A 24588-nucleotide genomic window follows, 5' to 3' on the forward strand; every position below is an offset into this window, starting at 1 on the left:
CACTGTAGTGTAGTGATCTCAGGTGATGTGATTCACTGTAGTGTAGTGGTCTCAGGTGATGTGATTCACTGTAGTGTAGTGGTCTCAGGTGATGTGATTCACTGTAGTGTAGTGATCTCAGGTGATGTGATTCACTGTAGTGTAGTGATCTCAGGTGATGTGATTCACTGTAGTGTAGTGATCTCAGGTGATGTGATTCACTGTAGTGTAGTGATCTCAGGTGATGTGATTCACTGTAGTGTAGTGATCTCAGGTGATGTGATTCACTGTAGTGTAGTGATCTCAGGTGATGTGATTCACTGTAGTGTAGTGATCTCAGGTGATGATGATTCACTGTAGTGTAGTGGTCTCAGGTGATGTGATTCACTGTAGTGTAGTGATCTCAGGTGATGTGATTCACTGTAGTGTAGTGATCTCAGGTGATGTGATTCACTGTAGTGTAGTGATCTCAGGTGATGTGATTCACTGTAGTGTAGTGATCTCAGGTGATGTGATTCACTGTAGTGTAGTGATCTCAGGTGATGTGATTCACTGTAGTGTAGTGATCTCAGGTGATGTGATTCACTGTAGTGTAGTGATCTCTGTCACTGTAGTGTAGTGATGTCAGGTGATGTGATTCACTGTAGTGTAGTGGTCTCAGGTGATGTGATTCACTGTAGTGTAGTGATCTCAGGTGATGTGATTCACTGTAGTGTAGTGGTCTCTGTAGTGTCAGTGATCTCAGGTGATGTGTGATTCAGGTGATAGATTCACTGTAGTGTAGTGGTCTCAGGTGATGTGATTCACTGTAGTGTAGTGGTCTCAGGTGATGTGATTCACTGTGGTGTAGTGATCTCAGGTGATTCACTGTAGTGTAGTGATCTCATTGGTGTAGTGTATCCAGGTGATCTCATCAGGTGATGTGATTCACTGTGGTGTAGTGATCTCAGGTGATGTGATTCACTGTAGTGTAGTGATCTCAGGTGATGTGATTCACTGTAGTGTAGTGATCTCAGGTGATGTGATTCACTGTGGTGTGTAGTGATCTCAGGTGATGTGATTCACTGTAGTGTAGTGGTCTCAGGTGATGTGATTCACTGTAGTGTAGTGGTCTCAGGTGATGTGATTCACTGTGGTGTAGTGATCTCAGGTGATGTGATTCACTGTAGTGTAGTGATCTCAGGTGATGTGATTCACTGTAGTGTAGTGGTCTCAGGTGATGTGATTCACTGTAGTGTAGTGGTCTCAGGTGATGTGATTCACTGTGGTGTAGTGATCTCAGGTGATGTGATTCACTGTAGTGTAGTGGTCTCAGGTGATGTGATTCACTGTAGTGTAGTGGTCTCAGGTGATGTGATTCACTGTAGTGTAGTGATCTCAGGTGATGTGATTCACTGTAGTGTAGTGGTCTCAGGTGATGTGATTCACTGTAGTGTAGTGGTCTCAGGTGATGTGATTCACTGTAGTGTAGTGGTCTCAGGTGATGTGATTCACTGTAGTGTAGTGATCTCAGGTGATGTGATTCACTGTAGTGTAGTGATCTCAGGTGATGTGATTCACTGTAGTGTAGTGGTGTCAGGTGATGTGATTCACTGTGGTGTAGTGACATCAGGTGATGTGATTCACTGTGGTGTAGTGATCTCAGGTGATGTGATTCACTGTAGTGTAGTGATCTCAGGTGATGTGATTCACTGTAGTGTAGTGATCTCAGGTGATGTGATTCACTGTAGTGTAGTGATCTCAGGTGATGTGATTCACTGTAGTGTAGTGGTCTCAGGTGATGTGATTCACTGTAGTGTAGTGATCTCAGGTGATGTGATTCACTGTAGTGTAGTGATCTCAGGTGATGTGATTCACTGTAGTGTAGTGATCTCAGGTGATGTGATTCACTGTAGTGTAGTGATCTCAGGTGATGTGATTCACGACGTCTCACTCTCCTATACATCACAGTAACCAGAGGTAATTCACTCACTCACTCTGTTGTTTCAGGGAGACAGTGGCGGAAGTCTTGCGTGTCGCCTTGACGACAAATTCGTGGTTGTTGGAGTCCTGTCATGGGCCACAATGCACTGTCCCATTACAATGCCGACGGTGTCCACTAAACTGTCCTTCTTCTCGAGTTGGATCAACAACATCATCATGGGTTGAACGCTCACAACGTCACAACATCTTCAGCTGAAGGCTGACTGTCGCACTTTTAGAGATCAACAGCAGCATCATGGTTTACAGGCTCACGGCATCTTCAGCTGAAGGCTGACTGTCGCACTTTTAGAGATCAACAGCATCTTACAGCTCACAACGACAGCATCTTCTGACTGTCGCACTTTTAGAGATCAACAGCAGCATCATGGTTTACAGGCTCACAACGTCACAACATCTTCAGCTGAAGGCTGACTGTCGCACTTTTAGAGATCAACAGCAGCATCATGGTTTACAGGCTCACAACGTCACAACATCTTCAGCTGAAGGCTGACTGTCGCACTTTTAGAGATCAACAGCAGCATCATGGTTTACAGGCTCACAACGTCACAGCATCTTCAGCTGAAGGCTGACTGTCGCACTTTTAGAGATCAACAGCAGCATCATGGTTTACAGGCTCACAACGTCACAGCATCTTCAGCTGAAGACTGACTGTCGCACTTTTAGAGATCAACAGCAGCATCATGGTTTACAGGCTCACAACGTCACAGCATCTTCAGCTGAAGACTGACTGTCGCACTTTTAGAGATCAACAGCAGCATCATGGTTTACAGGCTCACAACGTCACAGCATCTTCAGCTGAAGACTGACTGTCGCACTTTTAGAGATCAACAGCAGCATCATGGTTTACAGGCTCACAACATCACAGCATCTTCAGCTGAAGACTGACTGTCGCACTTTTAGAGATCAACAGCAGCATCATGGTTTACAGGCTCACGGCATCTTCAGCTGAAGGCTGACTGTCGCACTTTTAGAGATCAACAGCAGCATCATGGTTTACAGGCTCACGGCATCTTCAGCTGAAGACTGACTGTCGCACTTTTAGAGATCAACAGCAGCATCATGGTTTACAGGCTCACGGCATCTTCAGCTGAAGACTGACTGTCGCACTTTTAGAGATCAACAGCAGCATCATGGTTTACAGGCTCACAACGTCACAGCATCTTCAGCTGAAGGCTGACTGTCGCACTTTTAGAGATCAACAACAGCATCATGGGCTGAACGCTCACAACGTCACAGCATCTTCAGCTGAAGACTGACTGTCGCACTTTTAGAGATCAACAGCAGCATCATGGTTTACAGGCTCACAACGTCACAGCATCTTCAGCTGAAGGCTGACTGTCGCACTTTTAGAGATCAACAGCAGCATCATGGTTTACAGGCTCACAACGTCACAACATCTTCAGCTGAAGGCTGACTGTCGCACTTTTAGAGATCAACAGCAGCATCATGGTTTACAGGCTCACAACGTCACAACATCTTCAGCTGAAGGCTGACTGTCGCACTTTTAGAGATCAACAGCAGCATCATGGTTTACAGGCTCACAACGTCACAGCATCTTCAGCTGAAGACTGAATGACACAATTTATTTCAGATAAACGGACATGTGATGAATTGATATATGATCAGTATATATCAGTTGAACAGACATTTGACATGAAATATAATTCCTTTCAAAAATTTAGACTCACTTAAAACACTCACTATATATTATGTACATGTAAATACATATATATGGTTACATCGAAGATTGATTTCTCCACCAACATGGGGGAACCAACTGCAAACCTTATGCAGATGAACTGCACGAGGATCATGCATCAAATTGCTGAAAAGCATGTGCAAATATTGTGCACGTGAACAGCTGCGTTCTGGTGTAAACTGTTTTTAAGAATTCGCCAATTTTCACTGATTTTTATCATTTAGTGAACTCATGACAATAATCTTCTCAACGTTAGGAATTTGTTTTCCAATACGTCAGTTCATTTGTAAACAGTCCCTTTTAACAGTATGAAAGATTTTGCAAAATCAAGCTTAGAACAGTTGCCTGAAGTAAGTGGCTACATTTACACAAGTGAGTCTAAACTTTGGATGGGTAGTATATGTCGGTGTTGAGCTGCACCACTTTACTCTTGCTTGACATAGGAACTTATATATACCGAAACGTCCCGTCATAGTATAATAAAGGCGTTGCCATCCAATAAAGTATCATAACTTTCTTGTTATTCATCAACTTCTAAAGTGCCATTCAAACATCTCACATACTCCTTCCGTCTGCACCGCGACAGTGTAGATCTACACAGCCCGCAGTTTTCCTTGTGGTCAAGTAAAGTCTTTTTCATCCATCACTTGTTACATATACCGTTGTATTTCTGTAATCATCTGTTATTGTGAATATTCCCTTCCTGTCTGGAAAGTACATTGTCGATTACTTGATTATTATTTTGTCGACACACAGACTTAGAACTACAAACTGTGTTTCAGATTTACAGCAGCCTTAGAGTAGGCGTTTGAATCTATTCCATATTAAACTTTTGAACGACAGTGGACATACTTCTTTCTCGTTAACTGTTTGCCAGAATCTTTCAAAGTCGATCCCGGCATGTACTTTAATATTTCACACTCGCTCTAGTTTCGTTTCCTGTTTATGTCATTTTCACATATTTCGCAATGATTCTTGGGAAATAAAAATGGCTGCGCCCATAGCCGAGGCATGATCTATTTCCATTTGGTAAGCAATTTGTCCTCACACAGGGCAACCCTTACTCAGTCATATTCTGAATAATCGTGTTCTTTTTAACGATATGTGATAACCTCGGCCGATCAAAAGCAGCTATGACGCAATGTCATCCTGACAGGTGCAAGTTCTCTCTGTGAACTAGAAGAACCAGTTTTCGCGCAGTCCATTTCAGAAATTTGTCATCGTGATCAACTAAAGCCTTCGTGGCAGTTGTACTGATTTCCAGTGTAATACCTGTACTCAGTCGGTAGTAATGATGCAGTTAATTGATTTCGAACACTCCATATTAATGTATTTAAGACACAATTACATTTATCTGTAAATCCCAATTAATACACGCAAGGAATCCTAAACTTCACATGTTCTACAGACTTTGTACAATGAACCCTGGATTTCTGTACATGCAGGAGATTGTCGCGGTTTTACACGACACAGTCAGTCGCGGCCTCGTAGGCGTGAGTGAGTATTGTTTTACGCCGCTTTTAGCAATATTCCAGCAATATCACGGCGGGGGACACCAGATATGGGCTTAACACAGATACAGAGAATGAATGAAGAAAACCCAACATACCGTGTCCTGGGAGACGTTCCGTTTTCCACATGACCACTGACTCATTCGGGATCTAGTCAAATGGGCCGAGAAGTGCCAAGTCAAATGGGCCGATGGAAAAAGTCAAATGGGCCGTGAAAAAATGTCAAAAGAGCCTTATTCTTAGTCATATGGGCTGAACAGAAAAACGTTTACCAATGTTTTTCATTTTTATTGATATATATAGCATTAAAACATAATATCATAACAATATCAATAACATCTTCAGCTAGACCTGGCAGACTTGAACAGGTCTTGTGATGAAGCCTTCTTCACCTATAACAACAAGGTTAATTGATCTAATTAAGAGTCAGTTCGATTCATTAACATCTCCAATTAACAATTAAGGAAGTTCAATTAACAGTTCGTTAACAGTTAACTACTAATTAGTAATCACAATAGGAAGTGGTACTCACCAGAGCTCTTACTTGGACTGAGACAAGTTTGCCTGCCTGTGTGGCTGTGGGTATGTTTGCCTGGCACTCTGTCTCCTGTTGACTTGATCTCGGCAACAGTTGCCTTACATAAGTCAAAAGTAGTGTTCACGAGTCATCCCTGTGCCACAAACCCTGTGTGTCCATGACTGACATTGATCACACTTTAAGGTGTGCTGGTTGCTTCTTACAGCCTTGGAACACTGCACACTATACAGATTAGTCATGACACTGAGTCAAGACACTTAACAACGAAGACATACATACATTTAAAATAACAACAACAACAACAAACTAAACACTATTTACACTATTTTTATTATGTAATTTATTAAATTTGTATTTTTCGGCCCTTTTTATAGCCATTTTGACTTTTGATTTCGGTCCATTTGACTTTTGGCCTTGGCCCATTTGACTTTTTTTTCAGCCCTTTTGTCCTTCGGCCCATTTGACTACAACCCACTGACAGGCTCTGAAGTAATTATCTGAATGTACACTATACTACACCATTTCAGTACTTTTCAGGACCTTCATATTTCCAGCAAGTACCTGTACAATTTATTGATGGGGGTCCGCACTTTTGTGAGGAAAAGCCGGTAACTGCTTATGTTTTGATCTGTCATCTGGTCACTGATTTATGATAACAAGTTTACAGACAAACCGATACCTGGTCACATGATACAGAGGGTCAGACACTAAAAAGGGGGCAGTTGATGTCACATGATACATAGGGTCAGACACTAAAAAGGGGGTGGGGCAGTTGATGTCAGATGGGACCACCTTTGTCAATACAGGAGAAGCAGTGACGATTCATTTAAGACACCAGGTGCCTGGTGAATGTTGTTCCAAATGTCTACCAAAGATTGGCCTAAAGTTACACACTAGTTCTGATCTTGGACACTTGCACTACCATGAGACTTAAAAAATTCAGAGCTGTCGAAATGAAACCTGGACACCATGGCACAAGGCTGTCGAAATAGTAAGGTGATCATAACTCCCACACTTACCAAGGCTAATGACAGGGTTAGCACTAAGATAGTTTTGTGCAATGAATGAAGTGCTGGGCTGATCTGTGAACCTATCACAGCTATGTCAGGAATTATGTAGCAGGGCGTGGAGTCATCTCAAAGATGACATTCTTACCTTGTCAGTTTGCTCTCAGGGTTAACCTCTTTGGTCATGTGGACATGGCGTCTGACTTCAGATCAGAGGGTCCGAGTTTCAAATCCCAGCATAGGACTTGGAAATTTTATGTCCGCTATGATTACATTTTCTCTGTAAAGTAAAGATTCTTGTACCCTGTTTGGTTGTTACATGTGGGATTCCAACCCACACTCTGGGAGGTTGTATCCCATAACCCCTACATGCCACTACCCCTACAGCCCAGTACCCCTACAATTAGTTAAAACAAAACACAGCATTTACCTGTCTGGCATAATGAACTGACCCAAAGAGACATTAGTGTATAGAGTATACAGATGAGATCAAGGGAGGGATTAAACTGTTCTGTAGTGTTTTGTGTCAAGGAAATTTGAGATTAGCTAAAAGTTGTTTTAGTTTCATGATGAAAGATAAACCTCTAGTGAGTAGAACAATTTTACAAATTGGATAATGTGTAGGTTGTTAAATGTTGAAATTAAGTTGTTTTAGTGCCATGATAAAAGATACACAGTATTATTGGAAGTGGAGGGAAATGAGAAGGTGAGACGAGAAAGTAAATTGAGATAGTTCGGTATAGTATATAGCCGTTGACAACAAACTAACATGGCATCAACATGGCTGGTCTGCGTAATGTTGAGTTTGTTATGTCACGGAGAGGTAGCCCCCAAGTCCTATTTGACGGTTATCTTCACACTAAGAATGTCGAGAGACAGTCTTGTGTACACTGGAAGTGTGTTCAGTCAACATGCAGAGGAAGAGTCACAACTGTTGGCAGTGTTGTAAGGACTCAAGGAGCAGCTTGAGCTTGGACAGAAATCACCTCTTCAGTTCTTGGACGCCGTCGGCTATCTGCTTAAGCTGGGATAGATTGAAACACTGAATGTTCATAGACTGAAACACTTGACACAAATGACTATGTTAACATTGAATGTTAACAATTAATTGACTGGGAGTCAGGGACATAATTGCTAGTACACAAGGTTAGCCACCATGCTTTGTGTACCCCTCTGAAAAGTTCCCAGTTTTGCTGTCTACAACATGACTGACTGTGACCTGGAAGAAAACACTGGGCGTATCACCATGATCACTGGATGATGGGCCAGTGGGCTGCTTCTTGAATTGGTTTCCAGTGATGCGCCCACTAACTGGTCTCGACCCACATGTTGACTGAGCTGTTAATGTTTTGTAAATTTGTATGACATGGCATCATGTGTAGACATCAGGCCCCTGGCAAGTCAGGATTGGTGCCCTGGAAATGATATTGCAGGGCTCCAGATAATTTTTTGAACACCAGGATTACGTACTCCTTATTTTTTCAATATAGGAGTACTCGAAAACCTTAAGCCTACATTTAGAGTACTGAATGGAATTTAATGGAGTATCAGTAATCTTGTGTTTCGTTTCATATATGCACCACAACATTGCTAGTCTTGTGTAAACAGGTCAATATACAATAAATCAATACTTTTTCAGATAAATACGTCTGTAAATGATTCTAAGACCGTACACCATTGCCGTGGTGCGTATCTGCTACGTTTTCTAAATTATTTCCTACCGTATTGTGCAATTTTTTTATCCATACATACGCCGATACGGCCCTTATCTGGAGCCCTGATATTGCCTGTGTTTGGATAAACATTAAAATGTCTGGCAACTTGGTGCAGTGTGCTTCCTGTTGGCTGCTTGTCAGCTTCTCAAATTGAAGCATGAAGAAAAACTTGCAAATTAAGAATCATTCATTATCTTAGAGTAGAGATGTTGTCATGAATGTGAAGTGATTGGTGCATAATTTGTTCTCAAAATATGTTCTTATTCAACTTTATTAATCACAGTTACCTTTTATCCCCTCGGCATGTTATGCGGGGGGATATAGTCGTCGCCTCGTCCGTCTGTCCGTCCGCAATCATTTTTTTTCCGGAGCATAACTCCAAGACCGTTCGATATTTTTCAACAAAAATTGGTAGATATATCAAACAGAACTTAAGGTGGTGCCTTTTGCTATTTACAGATTTTTCTCATTTTTATTTTTCTCCGTTTCCATGGAAACGTTTTGGACTTAGTCTTAAAGGGAGGGGTGGGCTTCGATCCCGGAGCATAACTCAGAAACCGTTCAGTATTTTTCTGCAAAACCTGATAGATATATCAAAGAGAACCTAAAGTGGTGCATTTTGCTATTTACAGATTTTTGTGATTTATTATTTTCTTGGTTTCCATGGAAATGATTCGGACTTCGTCTCAAAAAGGAGGGGTTGGTTTCGTTTCCGGAGCACAACTTGAAAACCGTTCAATATCTTTCATCAGAACTTGGCAGATATATGAGACAGATCTTGAAGTGGTGCCTTTTGCTATTTACAGATTTTTGTAATTTTTATTTTTGTCGGTTTCCATGGAAACAAATTTGGACTTAGTCTCAAAAGGGAGGGGTGGGTTTCGCTTCCAGAGCACAACACGAAAACCTCTTAATATCTTTCAACAAAACTTGGCAGATACGCTTGGCAGATCCCAAAGTGGTGACTTTTGCTATTTGCAGATTTTTGTCATTTATATTTTTTGGGGTTTCCATGGAAATGATTCAAACTTAGTCCCAAAAGGGAGTGGTTGGTTTCGATTCCGGAGCACAACTGGAAAACTTCTTAATATCTTTCAGCAAAACTTGGCAGATATGTGAGGCAGATGCCAAAGTGGTGCCTTTTGCTATTTGGCAGATTTTTGGCAGATTTATTTTTCCGGTTTCCATGGAAACGGTTAGGACTTAGTCCCAAAAGGGTGGGGTGAGCTTCATTTCCGGTGGACAACTCAAAAAGCGTTCAGTATCTTTCAACAGAAGTTGGCAGATATATTAGGCAAATTTTGAAATGGTGCCTTTGCTATTTACAGATTTTTGGCATTTATATTTCTCATGATTTCCATGGAAACGATTTGGACTTTGTTTTAAAAAAAGTCAAGCTGAACTTTAAGTAACTGTCAGATGATTTGTACTTTCAAATATGTGGGGGCCGGGGGGATATGTCATCTTCTGATGACTCTTGTTTCTCCTAAGATAAAAGACAAGGTACCACTGTTGTTAGACATGTTTATGTAAAGGTTAGACATGTCGGAGGTTATTGTCACTGTTGTTTTATAAAGGTTAGACATGTCGGAGGTTATTGTCACTGTTGTTTTATAAGGTTAGACATGTCGGAGGTTATTGTCACTGTTGTTTTATAAAGGTTAGACATGTCGGAGGTTATTGTCACTGTTGTTTTATAAAGGTTAGACATGTCGGAGGTTATTGTCACTGTTGTTTTATAAAGGTTAGACATGTCGGAGGTTATTGTCACTGTTGTTTTATAAAAGGTTAGACATGTTGTATAAAGGTTAGGAGGTTATTGTCACTGTTGTTTTATAAAGGTTAGACATGTAGGAGGTTATTGTCACTGTTGTTTTATAAAGGTTAGACATGTAGGAGGTTATTGTCACTGTTGTTTTATAAAGGTTAGACATGTGGTTATTGGTCACTGTTGAGGTTATTGTCACTGTTGTTTTATAAAGGTTAGACATGTCGGAGGTTATTGTCACTGTTGTTTTATAAAGGTTAGACATGTCGGAGGTTATTGTCACTGTTGTTTTATAAAGGTTAGACATGTCGGAGGTTATTGTCACTGTTGTTTTATAAAGGTTAGACATGTCGGAGGTTATTGTCACTGTTGTTTTATAAAGGTTAGACATGTGCCGAGGAGGTTATTGTCACTGTTGTTTTATAAGGTTAGACATGTCGGAGGTTATTGTCACTGTTGTTTTATAAAGGTTAGACATGTCGGAGGTTATTGTCACTGTTGTTTTATAAAGGTTAGACATGTCGGAGGTTATTGTCACTGTTGTTTTATAAAGGTTAGACATGTCGGAGGTTACTGTCACTGTTGTTTTATAAAGGTTAGACATGTCGGAGGTTATTGTCACTGTTGTTTTGTAGAGGACATCCTAACAATGAGCAGTGAGATCATGAAACACACATCCTGATCTCGGGGAGTCAGCAATGTCTTGCCTGGACCAGCAAGAGGTGAGTGGATTTTAAGTTCTGTTGAGAGAAACACTCATTGTATGTGAACAAAAGGAGTACTGTATGTGTGTGTATGTGTGTTGTATGTGTACTGTATGTGTGTTGTATGTGTGTGTATGTGTGTTGTATGTGTACTGTATCTGTGTTGTATGTGTGTTGTATGTGTGTGTATGTATGTTGTATGTGTGTGTATGTGTATGTATGTGTTGTATGTGTGTGTGTGTGTATGTGTTGTTGTATGTGTGTGTATGTGTATGCTGTATCTGTGTTGTATGTGTGTGTATGTGTGTTGTATGTGTATGTATGTTGTATGTGTACTGTATGTGTTGTATGTATTGATGTATATGTACTGTATGTGTTGTATGTGTACTGTATGTGTGTTATATGTGTGTGTGTATATGTATTGTATGTGTAATGTATGTATATTGATGTGTGTTGATGATGGTATATCTTGTATGATGATGATGTGTAATGATGATGATGATGATGATGATATTGTGTGATGATGATGATGATGATGATGATATTGGTAACAATGTGTGTATGATGATGATGTGATGATGATGATGATGTATGATGATAATGGTGTATGTTGATGATGATGATTGTATGTGTAATTAATTGTAATGATGATGTGGTACTTGTACTGATGATGATGATGATGATGATGTGTGATGGTGTATCAATGATGATGATGATGATTGATGTTGATGTGTAATGATGATGATGATGATGATATTGTATTATATGATTGATGGTATGATGTGTGATATGATAATGATGATAATTGTATGATAATATTAATAATGATGATAATTAATTGGTAATGGTAATTATTACGTAATGGTAAATTAATGATGATGGATTGATGATGATGATGATATTGATGATGATGATGATGATGATGATGATGATATGATGATGATATTGATGATGGTATTATATTGATAATGATTGATGTTAACAATGATGGTATATGATGATGATAATGATGATGATGATGATCAATGATGATGATGATGATGATATTATGATAATGATGATGAGAATGATGATGTTATTATATGATAATATATTGAATCATAATGATGATGATATTAATGATGATGATGATGATGATGATATTATGTTATATATGATGATATTATTAATTGATGATGATATGATGATGATAATGATGATAATGATGATGATGATGATGATTATTAATGATTAATGTAATATTGATGATGATGATATTGATGATGATATTATTGATGATGATGATGATGATGATATTGATATGTTATAATTGATGATGATGATGATTCTATATGATTGTATTATGATGATGATTGATGATGATGATATTAATGATGATGATGATGATGATGATTGATGATGATTATAATCTATGATAATATTATATTAATGATATCGATGATGATGATATTAATAATGATGATTAATATTATGATGATGTTCATATTGATGATTAATAATGATGATGATGATTAATGATGATAATGATGATGATGATGATGATGATATTGATGATTATATGATGATATTAATATTATATTAATGATGATGATATTATATTAGTATAATGATGATGATGATTCGATGATGATGATGATATTATTATATAATGATGATAATATTATAATTAATGATGATATGCAATCGTAATATTATAATGATAATGATTCGTATGATGTTAATGATGATATTTGATGATATTGATGTTCGTAATGATGATGATTATGTTGATGATGATATGTATGATTATTATATGATGATAACAATGATGATAATCGTTATTATTATGTTAATGATAATGTGTTGATGATGATGATGGTAATGATGATATGTGTGCTATTAATGTTATATAATGTATTAGTAATATGTATTATTGATGATGATGTATGTTGTGTAATATTACTAATAATGTGTACTATATGTGTGTTATTATGTGTGCTGTATGATATCTATGTGATTATTATCATCGATTGATGATAGTGATGATTATTATGATGTGTTACTGTATGTGTGATGATATTATTATTATACTGTATTACTTTGATATTGATGTGTAATGTATGTGTATTGTAATGTTATTATATTATGTGTACTGATGATAATATGTGTTAATAATATTATTGCTATTATGATGTTGTATGTCAATTATGCTGTATGTGTGTATGTGTGTTGTATGTGTACTGTATGTGTGTTGTATGTGTACTGTATGTGTACTGTATGTGTGTTGTATGTGTGTGTATGTGTACTGTATGTGAATGTTATGTGTGTATGTACTGTATGTGTGTTGTTATGTGTACTGTATGTGTGTTACTGTATGTGTGTGTATGTGTACTGTATGTGTGTTGTATGTGTGTATGTATGTGTGTGTGTATATGTGTACTGTGTGTGTTGTATGTGTACTGTATGTACTGTGTGTACTGTATGTGTACTGTATGTGTGTTATGTGTGTGTACTGTATGTATTGTGTACTGTATGTGTGTTGTATGTGTACTGTATGTGTGTTGTATGTGTACTGTATGTGTGTGTATGTGTACTGTATGTGTACTGTGTGTGTTGTATGTGTACTGTATGTGTACTGTATGTGTGTGTATGTGTACTGTATGTGTACATGTGTATGTATGTGTGTATGTGTACTGTATGTGTATTATTGTATGTTGTATGTGTGTGTATGTGTGTTGTGTATGTACTGTTATGTGTGTGTGTATGTGTACTGTATGTGTACTGTATGTGTTGTATGTGTACTGTATGTGTGTTGTATGTGTACTGTATGTGTGTGTATGTGTACTGTATGTGTACTGTATGTGTGTTGTATTCAGCTGAACATCTCAATGCTGATGTAATAAGACATAAGTTTTAAGACAAACTTAAGTTCTAAGTCACTTGTCTAAAAACTTCACCTTTTTCCAAGACAATGTTTTTGTTTATTTGCTTTTTCCTGTCAGCAGGGACAAATGTTATGCTGAATGTTTGTAGAGATTCCCCGAATCCTGTCTTTTCAAGATGACAGATTTATCCATATTTGCTTCAGGAGGAGCTGGAGGTGCTTCACTCTATATATGATGGCGATGGGAAGTTTAAGCAGATCAGCCCAACCTGCTTCCAGTATAAGGTACAAGCTACACTCTATATATGATGGCGATGGGAAGTTTAAGCAGATCAGCCCAACCTGCTTCCAGTATAAGGTACAAGCTTCACTCTATATATATGATGGCGATGGGAAGTTTAAGCAGATCAGCCCAACCTGCTTCCAGTATAAGGTACAAGCTACACTCTATATATGATGGTGATGGGAAATTTAAGCAGATCAGCCCAACCTGCTTCCAGTATAAGGTACAAGCTACACTCTATATATGATGGCAATGGGAAATTTAAGCAGATCAGCCCAACCTGCTTCCAGTATAAGGTACAAGCTTCACTCTATATATGATGGCGATGGGAAATTTAAGCAGATCAGCCCAACCTGCTTCCAGTATAAGGTACAAGCTACACTCTATATATGATGGCAATGGGAAATTTAAGCAGATCAGCCCAACCTGCTTCCAGTATAAGGTACAAGCTACACTCTATATATGATGGTGATGGGAAATTTAAGCAGATAAGCCCAACCTGCTTCCAGTATAAGGTACAAGCTACACACTCTATATATGATGGCAATGGGAAATTTAAGCAGATCAGCCCAACCTGCTTCCAGTATAAGGTACAAGCTACACTCTATATATGATGGCAATGGGAAATTTAAGCAGATCAGCCCAACCTGCTTCCAGTATAAGGTACAAGCTACACTCTATATATGATGGCGATGGGAAATTTAAGCAGATAAGCCCAACCTGCTTCCAGTATAAGGTACAAGCTACACTCTATATATGATGGCAATGGGAAATTTAAGCAGATCAGCCCAACCTGCTTCCAGTATAAGGTACAAGCTACGCTCTATATATGATGGCAATGGGAAGTTTAAGGAGATGAACCATAAGGTGGGGGGCTACGCTCTCTCTATCATGGTGTTAGGAACAGATCGGGTACAATGTGTGAAGCCCATTTCTGGTGTCCCCCGCCGTGAAGTTTGCTGGAATATTGCTAAAAGCGGCTTAAAAGCAAAACTCAGTCAGTCAGGAACAGATCAGAGATGAGGTAGGGAGCTATGCTCTATGTATCATGGCAACAGGAACAGATGAGCCATAAGGTGGGGGGCTACGCTCTCTCTATCATGGTGTTAGGAACAGATCGGGTACAATGTGTGAAGCCCATTTCTAGTGTCCCCCGCCGTGAAGTTGCTGGAATATTGCTAAAAGCGGCGTAAAAGCAAAACTCAGTCAGTCAGGAACAGATCAGACATGAGGTAGGGAGCTATGCTCTATGTATCATGGCAACAGGAACAGATCAGCCATAAGGTGGGGGGCTACACTCTATGTATCGTGGTGCTAGGAACAGATCAGCCATGAGGTAGGGGGCTATACTCTATGTATCATGGCGACAGGAACAGATGAGCCATAAGGTGGGGGGGCTACACACTATGTGTCATGGCGACAGGAACAGATCAGCCATGAGGTGGGGGGCTATGCTCTATGTATCATGGTGTTAGGAACAGATCAGCCATGAGGTAGGGGACTACGCTCTAGTATCATGGTGTTAGGAACAGATCAGCCATGAGGTGGGGGGCTATGCTCTATGTGTCATGGCGACAGGAACAGATCAGCCATAAGGTGGGCGGTTACGCTCTATGTATCGTGGTGTTAGGAACAGATCAGCCATGAGGTAGGGAGCTATGCTCTATGTATCATGGTGTTAGGAACAGATCAGCCATAAGGTGGGGGGCTACGCTCTATGTGTCATGGCGACAGGAACAGATCAGCCATAAGGTGGACAGTTACACTCTATGTATCATGGTGTTAGGAACAGATCAGCCATGAGGTAGGGGACTACGCTCTACGTATCATGGTGTTAGGAACAGATCAGCCATGAGGTGGGGGGCTATGCTCTATGTATCATGGCGACAGGAACAGATCAGCCATAAGGTGGACAGTTACACTCTATGTATCATGGTGTTAGGAACAGATCAGCCATGAGGTAGGGGACTACGCTCTACCTATCATGGTGTTAGGAACAGATCAGCCATGAGGTGGGGGGCTATGCTCTATGTATCATGGCGACAGGAACAGATCAGCCATAAGGTGGACAGTTACACTCTATGTATCGTGGTGTTAGGAACAGATCAGCCATGAGGTGGGGGGCTATGCTCTATGTATCATGGCGACAGGAACAGATCAGCCGTAAGGTGGGCGGTTACGCTCTATGTATCGTGGTGTTAGGAACAGATCAGCCATAAGGTGGGCGGTTACGCTCTATGTATCGTGGTGTTAGGAACAGATCAGCCATAAGGTGGGCGGTTACGCTCTATGTATCATGGTGTTAGGAACAGATCAGCCATAAGGTGGGCGGTTACGCTCTATGTATCATGGCGACAGGAACAGATCAGCCATAAGGTAGGGGGCTATGCTCTATGTGTCATGGCGACAGGAACAGATCAGCCATGAGGTGGGGGGCTACGCTCTATGTATCATGGCGACAGGAACAGATCAGCCATGAGGTGGGGGGGGCTACGCTCTACGTATCATGGCGACAGGAACAGATCAGCCATGAGGTGGGGGGCTACGCTCTATGTATCATGGTGTTAGGAACAGATCAGCCATGAGGTAGGGGACTACGCTCTATGTATCATGGCGACTGGAACAGATCAGCCATGAGGTGGGGGGCTACGCTCTATGTATCATGGTGTTAGGAACAGATCAGCCATGAGGTAGGGGACTACGCTCTATGTATCATGGCGACAGGAACAGATCAGCCATGAGGTGGGGGGCTATGCTCTATGTATCATGGTGTTAGGAACAGATCAGCCATGAGGTGGGGGGCTATGCTCTATGTATCATGGCGACAGGAACAGATCAGCCATGAGGTGGGGGCTATGCTCTATGTATCATGGTGTTAGGAACAGATCAGCCATGAGGTGGGGGCTATGCTCTATGTATCATGGCGACAGGAACAGATCAGCCATGAGGTGGGGGGCTATGCTCTATGTGTCATGGCGACAGGAACAGATCAGCCATGAGGTGGGGGGCTATGCTCTATGTATCATGGCGACAGGAACAGATCAGCCATGAGGTGGGGGGCTATGCTCTATGTGTCATGGCGACAGGAACAGATCAGCCATGAGGTGGGGGGCTATGCTCTATGTGTCATGGCGACAGGAACAGATCAGCCATGAGGTGGGGATTACACACAGTATGACCAGAGATCATTAAACTTTGATCAGTGTTGTGTCTAATAATATCACTGTGTTGTGTCTGATAACATCAATATGTTGTGTCTGATAACGTGACTGTGTTGTGTCTTTTGAGATTACTGTGTTGTGTCTGATAACGTGACTGTGTTGTATCTGATGACATCACTGTTGTGTCTGATAACATCGCTGTATGTGTCTGATAACATCGCTGTATGTGTCTGATAACATCGCTGTATGTGTCTGATAACATCAATATGTTGTGTCTGATAACGTGACTGTGTAGTGTCTGATAGCATCACTGTTGACAATGTTGTGTCTGATGAAATCACTGTGTTGTGTCTGATGAAATCACTGTTGTGTCTGATAACATCACTGTGTTGTGTCTGATGAAATCACTGTTGTGTCTGATGAAATCACTGTGTTGTGTCTGATGAAATGACTATTGTGTCTGATAACATCACTGTTGTGTCTGATGAAATCACTGTTGTGTCTGATGAAATCACTGTGTTGTGTCTGATGAAATCACTATTGTGTCTGATAACATCACTGTTGTGTCTGATGAAATCACTATTGTGTCTGATGACATGACTGTTGTGTCTGATAGCATCACTGTACTGTCTGATGACATCACTGTTTTGTGTCTGATGACATCACTGTGTTGTGTCAGATGAAATCACTGTTGTGTCTGATAACATCACTGTGTTGTCTGATAACATGACTATTGTGTCTGATGACATGACTGTGTTGTGTCTGATAGCATCACTGTACTGCCTGATGACATCACTGTTTTGTCTGTAAACATCAGCTTTGTGTCTGATAACATCACTGTGTTGTGTCTGTTGAAATCACTGGGTTGTGTCTGATAACGTGACTGTTGTGTCTGATGAAATCACTGTGTAGTGTCTGATAACATCAATATGTTGTGTCTGATAACGTGACTGTGTAGTGTCTGATAGCATCACTGTTGACAATGTTGTGTCTGATGAAATCACTGTGTTGTGTGTAATGAAATCACTGTTGTGTCTGATGAAATCACTGTTGTGTCTGATAACATCACTGTTGTGTCTGATGAAATCACTGTTGTGTCTGATGAAATCACTGTGTTGTGTCTGATGAAATCACTATTGTGTCTGATAACATCACTGTTGTGTCTGATGAAATCACTATTGTGTCTGATGACATGACTGTTGTGTCTGATAGCATCAGTGTGTTGTGTCTGATAACGTCACTGTGATATGTTTCAGTATGGTGAGGACGGTGAGCATCAGTCGTTCCTGGTGGAGATATCCTGGGGAGACAGCTACCCAGAAGTGGCCCCCACAGTCAACCTTGACCTCTTCTACAATAAACACATGTAGGCCTTTCACCCTTCCTCTTCTGCAACACATGTACACGAAACACGTTTACTTTCTTACAACAAACACACACATATGCTTCTGCTTTACTCTTTAACCAGTCACAAAATATCAGTTTTTGTGTGATCGATAACCGTGGTGCTAAGTCTGTACAATACTGACTATTACGTAACTAAGTCTGTACAATACCGACTATAACATAACTAGGTACGTACAATACCGACTATAATGTAACTAAGTCTGTACAATACCGACTATAACGTAACTAAGTACGTACAATACTGACTATAATGTAACTAAGTACGTACAATACCGACTATAACGTAACTAAGTCTGTACAATACCGACTATAATGTAACTAAGTCTGTACAATACCGACTATAATGTAACTAAGTACGTACAATACCGACTATAACGTAACTAAGTCTGTACAATACCGACTATAGCGTAACTAAGTCTGTACAATACAGACTATAACGTCACTAAGTACGTACAGTACCGACTAAAACGTAACTAAGTCTGTACAATACCGACTATAACGTAACTATGTACGTACAATACTGACTATAACATAACTATGTACATACAAAACTGACTATTACGTAACTAAGTACATACAGTACTGACTATGACCTAAGTACATACAATATTGACTATTACGTAACTAAGTACATACAGTACTGACTATAACGTAACTATGTACATACAATACTGACTATAACGTAACTACGTACATACAGTACTGACCATAACGTAACTAAGTACAACAGTACTGACTATAAAGTAACCATGTACAAACAATACTGACTATAATGTAACCATGTACAAGCAATATTGACTCTAACGTAACTATGTACATACAATACTGACTATAATGTGGCAATGTACGAACAATACTGACTATAAGGTAACTAAGTACATACAATACTGATTATAACGTAACTAAGTACATACATACAATACTGCATACTGACTATAACGTAACTAAGTACATACAATACTGACTATAAGGTAACTAAGTACATACAATACTGACTATATTGTAACTAAGTCTGCACAGTACTGACTATAACGTAACTAAGGACATACGATACTGACTATAACGTAACTAAGTACATACAATACTGACTATAAGGTAACTAAGTACATACAATACTGACTATATTGTAACTAAGTCTGCACAGTACTGACTATAACGTAACTAAGGACATACGATGCTAACTATAACGTAACTAAGTACATACAATACTGACTATAACGTAACTAAGTACATACAATACTGACTATAACGTAACTAAGTACGTACAATACTGACTATAACGTAACTACGTACATACAGTACTGACTATAACGTAACTAAGTACATACAATACTGACTATAACGTAACTAAGTACATACAATACTGACTATAACGTAACTAAGTACATACAATACTGACTATAACGTAACTAAGGACATACGATGCTAACTATAACGTAACTATGTACATACAGTACTGATTATAACGTTACTAAGTACATACAATACTGACTATAAAGTAACTAAGTACATACAATACTGACTATATTGTAACTAAGTCTGCACAGTACTGACTTTACCGTAACTAAGGACATACAATACTGACTATAACGTAACTAAGTACATACAATACTGACTATAACGTAACTAAGTACGTACAATACTACCTATAACGTAACTACGTACATACAGTACTGACTATAACGTAACTAAGTACATACAATACTGACTATAACGTAACTAAGTACATACAATACTGACTATAACGTAACTAAGTACATACAATACTGACTATAACGTAACTATGTTCGTAGAATACTGACTATAACGTAACTAAGTACATACAATACTGACTATATTGTAACTAAGTCTGCACAGTACTGACTTGACCGTAACGAAGGACATACAATACTGACTATAACGTAACTAAGTACATACGATGCTAACTATAACGTAACTAAGTACATACAATACTGACGATAACGTAACTAAGGACATATAGTACTGACTATAACGTAACTATGTACGTACAATACTGACTATAATGTAACTATGTACGAACAATACTGACTGTAAGGTAACTAAGTACATGCAATACTGACTATATTGTAACTAAGTATGTACAATACTGACTATAACATAACTAAGGACATACAATACCGACTATAACGTAACTAAGTACATACAATACTGACTATAACGTAACTACGTACATACAATACTGACTATAACATAACAAAGTACATACAATACTGACTATAACATAACTATCTACATACAATACTGACTATAACGTAACTATGTATGTACAATACTGACTATGGCGTAACTATGTACATACAATACAGACTATAAAGTAACTAAGTCTGACTGTAACAGAACCTGATAATAATGGTACTAAGAATGTAACCTTTCTCTTCAGACTTGATGCTGTGAAGGAGAAAGTACGAAGTGGGATCCTGGAGGAGGTTAGTGGGAGGCAAGCTTCTGTCATGGCTGGTGTGTCAGCCATGAATCCTGGTCTCAGTGGGAGGCAAGCTTCTGTCATAGCTGGTGTGTCAGTTGTGAATCCTGGTCTCAGTGGGAGGCAAGCTTCTGTCATGGCTGGTGTGTCAGTTGTGAATCCTGGTCTCAGTGGGAGGCAAGCTTCTGTCATAGCTGGTGTGTCAGACATGAATCCCGGTCTCAGTGGGAGGCAAGCTTCTGTCATAGCTGGTGTGTCAGTTGTGAATCATGGTCTTTTGTTTGTGATAAATCATGGGCAGTGTGTCAGTTGTGAATCATTTTGCCAGTGTTCTTCATGAATCATGGCCAGACTGTAATAAAGTGTGGTTGTCATGAATTGATACAAACAAACACAGAATCGTAAGGTACAGGTCAATATAGGGATGTGAATTGATATCGTAGAGGTCATTTCTCCCCGGGAGTAGTGGACTAAGGGAAATTTATGTTCTGGATGTGGGAAAGTTTTAACTATGGTCATGTCATGTTTTCTTCAAATCCTTATATTTTTAATTTCGATTGTTAGTCCGCAGTATTTGTGCTGAAGCTATTTGTTAAGTGACCGTCTTTGTTGACATAAGAGTCTGTTGCCGAGATTGCTGAAAAATAATGAAATTTTAGTTAAAACTTTTCCTCATAGTGTAAGGTCTCCTTAGTCATTAATTATGAATTTATCAATTTTTCTCTGTATTTGATATGAAAGCCTTGATATCTCTGATGGTTGTTTAGGTGGAAAATCTCTTGAGTTCCCCAATGACGTTCTCACTGTTTGAGTGGGTGAAGGACAACCTAACTTCTCTTCTTGAAGAACAGCCCCAGTCTGCTCCAGTCAGCCAGGTGAGTCAGTGTTGTCTCCCTTTATACCCGTTGGCATTATCTCCCTTGTATACCTGTCGGAGTTATCTCCCTTGCATTTATTCAAACCTCCAACAGAAGGTATCGTCTGTTTGCATTGAAAACGTACCGATGAATTTAACTTTAAGCAAAAAAGTAAATCAAATACAGTGAAATGAAGATTGCGAATCCTCATAATTTTACCTTGCCAATTGAACATTTAAACCTCAGAATTTTATTCAACTTAGGAGTTAAGTTGTTTAACAAGTGATCATAGATTCAAATCGCTATTTATGGTTTGTATTACAAGGGGGTAAGCGCAGTAGTTGGAACAGTGAAACAAATGCATGTGTGGTACGTGAGGAGCATTAACTTAGACTAACCCTACTTGTTCTCGGTGTTTCATTTAATGTGCATACACCCTTTTAATACAAACCAATAATAGCGATTTGGAACTATGATCGTTTGGTAAACAACTTTTACCCTAGGTTGAATAAAATTCTGAGATTTAAATGTTCAATTCGCAAGGTAAAGTTATGAGGATTCGCAATATTATTTTCACTTTATTCGAATTATCTTTTTTTTTAAGTGAAATTCATCGGTACGTTTTCACTGCAAACAGACTAAAGTAGCATCTAGTCAAGATGCGGGGCGGTGGGGTAGCCTAATGGTTAAAGCGTTGGCTCGTCACGCCGAAGACCCGGGTTCGAATCCCCACATGGGCACAATGTGTGAAGCCCATTTCTGGTGTCCCCCGCCGTGATGTTGCTGGAATATTGCTAAAAGCGGCTTAAAACCAAACTCAGTCAGTCAGTCAGTCTAGTCAAGATGCAAACCGGATGTCTGCTGTAATTCATTTAAAGAGTCCAGAGTTTAGGTGAAGTTTGAATTTGAGACAGTAAAAGTTAACTAGTATCTGCCTGTTTCTCTGCTTATAAACATGTTGGTCTCCCCAGGCTGAATGCAAGACTGATACAGTGATAGAAGAGGATAGTTCCCCCGAGAAGAAGAAAGAGAAGAAAGAACAGATGACAAAAGCCCAGAAGAGGAGGTACTCCGACAAGTATGGCTCAAACACGGACCGTCCTAGGGGCTGGGACTGGGTGGACGTAGTGAAGCATCTCAGTCAAACTGGGAGTCAGCAACCGAAGGCTGATTCATGACCTTAAGGGGCTTAGTACAGGCACTCCTGGGGCAGGGTGGGTAAACAGGCACTCCTGGGGCAGGGTGGGTAAACAGGCACTCCTGGGGCAGGGTGGGTAAACAGGCACTCAGTTGGATATGGGTTAACACTGGCACTCCTGGGGCAGGGTGGGTAAACAGTTACTCTGTTGGATATGGGTTAACACTGGCACTCCTGGGGCAGGGTGGGTAAACAGGCACCCAGTTGGATATGGGTTAACACTGGCTCTCCTGGGGCAGGGTGGGTAAACAGTTACTCTGTTGGATATGGGTTAACACAGGCACTCCTGGGGCAGGGTGGGTAAACAGGCACCCAGTTGGATATGGGTTAACACAGGCACTCCTGGGGCAGGGTGGGTAAACAGGCACCCAGTTGGATATGGGTTAACAACACTGGGGCAGGGTGGGTAAACAGGGGCAGGGTGGGTAAACAGGCACTGGGGCAGTTGGATATGGGTTAACACAGGCCCTCCTGGGGCAGGGTGGGTAAACAGGCACCCAGTTGGATATGGGTTAACACAGGCACTCCTGGGGCAGGATGGGTAAACAGGCACCCAGTTGGATATGGGTTAACACAGGCCCTCCTGGGGCAGGGTGGGTAAACAGGCACCCAGTTGGATATGGGTTAACACAGGCCCTCCTGGGGCAGGGTGGGTAAACAGTTACTCTGTTGGATATGGGTTAACACAGGCACTCCTGGGGCAGGGTGGGTAAACAGGCACCCAGTTGGATATGGGTTAACACAGGCACTCCTGGGGCAGGGTGGGTAAACAGGCACCCAGTTGGATATGGGTTAACACAGGCACTCCTGGGGCAGGGTGGGTAAACAGGCACCCAGTTGGATATGGGTTAACACTGACACTCCTGGGGCAGGGTGGGTAAACAGGTACTCTGTTGGATATGGGTTAACACAGGCACTCCTGGGGCAGGGTGGGTAAACAGGCACCCAGTTGGATATGGGTTAACACAGGCACTCCTGGTGCAGGGTGGGTAAACAGGCACCCAGTTGGATATGGGTTAACACAGGCACCCAGTTGGATATGGTGCTTGGGTCAAGGTCAAGGTCCCCTACAGTTGACCTACATTTGGGCAGTTTCAACGTCTTCTTTTGACTAACATGCATTCGCTGAGGATCGAAATATTTCAAAAGTTGACATACATTCACAGTTTACAGTATGAACACTTAGAAATGTTGACATTGTCATCATAAATTTTGATAATCCAACAAGGGGACAGACAACAAGGGTTCAGACAACAAGGGGACAGACAACAAGGGGATGTCAGGATATTAACTGTTTCGGCAACATTATCTGGTATGATCAATTTAGATTTGAGTGAAAGTAAATCCGTCATTACTGACAGGAATTGTTGCATATGGTAACAGCAGGAGGCAGAGTGGCCAGCACCAATTTAGAATGTAGATATGGGCTCTGGTGTACAGTCAGTGTAAATGTATAATTATTTTATCATTAA

At 40.3% G+C, this 24588-nt stretch overlaps 1 protein-coding gene and 1 long non-coding RNA gene across 8 annotated transcripts; one reads left to right on the forward strand and one right to left on the reverse strand.

Annotated features, from left to right (window-relative positions):
• The first annotated feature begins 3829 nt into the window (after nt 1–3829).
• Nucleotides 3830–24504, forward strand: LOC124253769 (RWD domain-containing protein 4-like). Of its 7 annotated transcripts, XM_046687599.1 has the most exons (8): nt 3830–4690; nt 10836–10922; nt 13972–14052; nt 18468–18577; nt 21020–21065; nt 21829–21936; nt 22890–23116; nt 23582–24002. In XM_046687599.1, exons 2-7 carry the CDS (start codon nt 10899–10901, stop codon nt 23094–23096), a joined length of 576 nt encoding a protein of 191 aa, XP_046543555.1. In that variant the 5' UTR covers nt 3830–4690; nt 10836–10898; the 3' UTR covers nt 23097–23116; nt 23582–24002. The 7 variants fall into 7 exon arrangements, 5 of the variants coding, with proteins under 5 accessions (XP_046543555.1, XP_046543556.1, XP_046543552.1 ...); XM_046687600.1 differs by lacking the exon at nt 13972–14052; XR_006892284.1 differs by lacking the exons at nt 3830–4690; nt 10836–10922; nt 13972–14052 and adding exons at nt 14282–14419; nt 24142–24504 and having other exon boundaries at nt 23582–24001.
• On the reverse strand, nt 9240–9719 carry LOC124253771. The gene is made up of 2 exons (XR_006892285.1): nt 9514–9719; nt 9240–9339 (listed from the first exon to the last, which is right to left on the reverse strand). It is a non-coding gene; the product is annotated as an uncharacterized LOC124253771 (long non-coding RNA).
• Nucleotides 24505–24588: the final 84 nt, after the last annotated feature.

Source organism: Haliotis rubra, unplaced genomic scaffold (genome assembly GCF_003918875.1).
Source record: "Haliotis rubra isolate DU_JTF1 unplaced genomic scaffold, ASM391887v1 Scf550, whole genome shotgun sequence".
NCBI classification, from domain to species: domain Eukaryota; kingdom Metazoa; phylum Mollusca; class Gastropoda; order Lepetellida; family Haliotidae; genus Haliotis; species Haliotis rubra.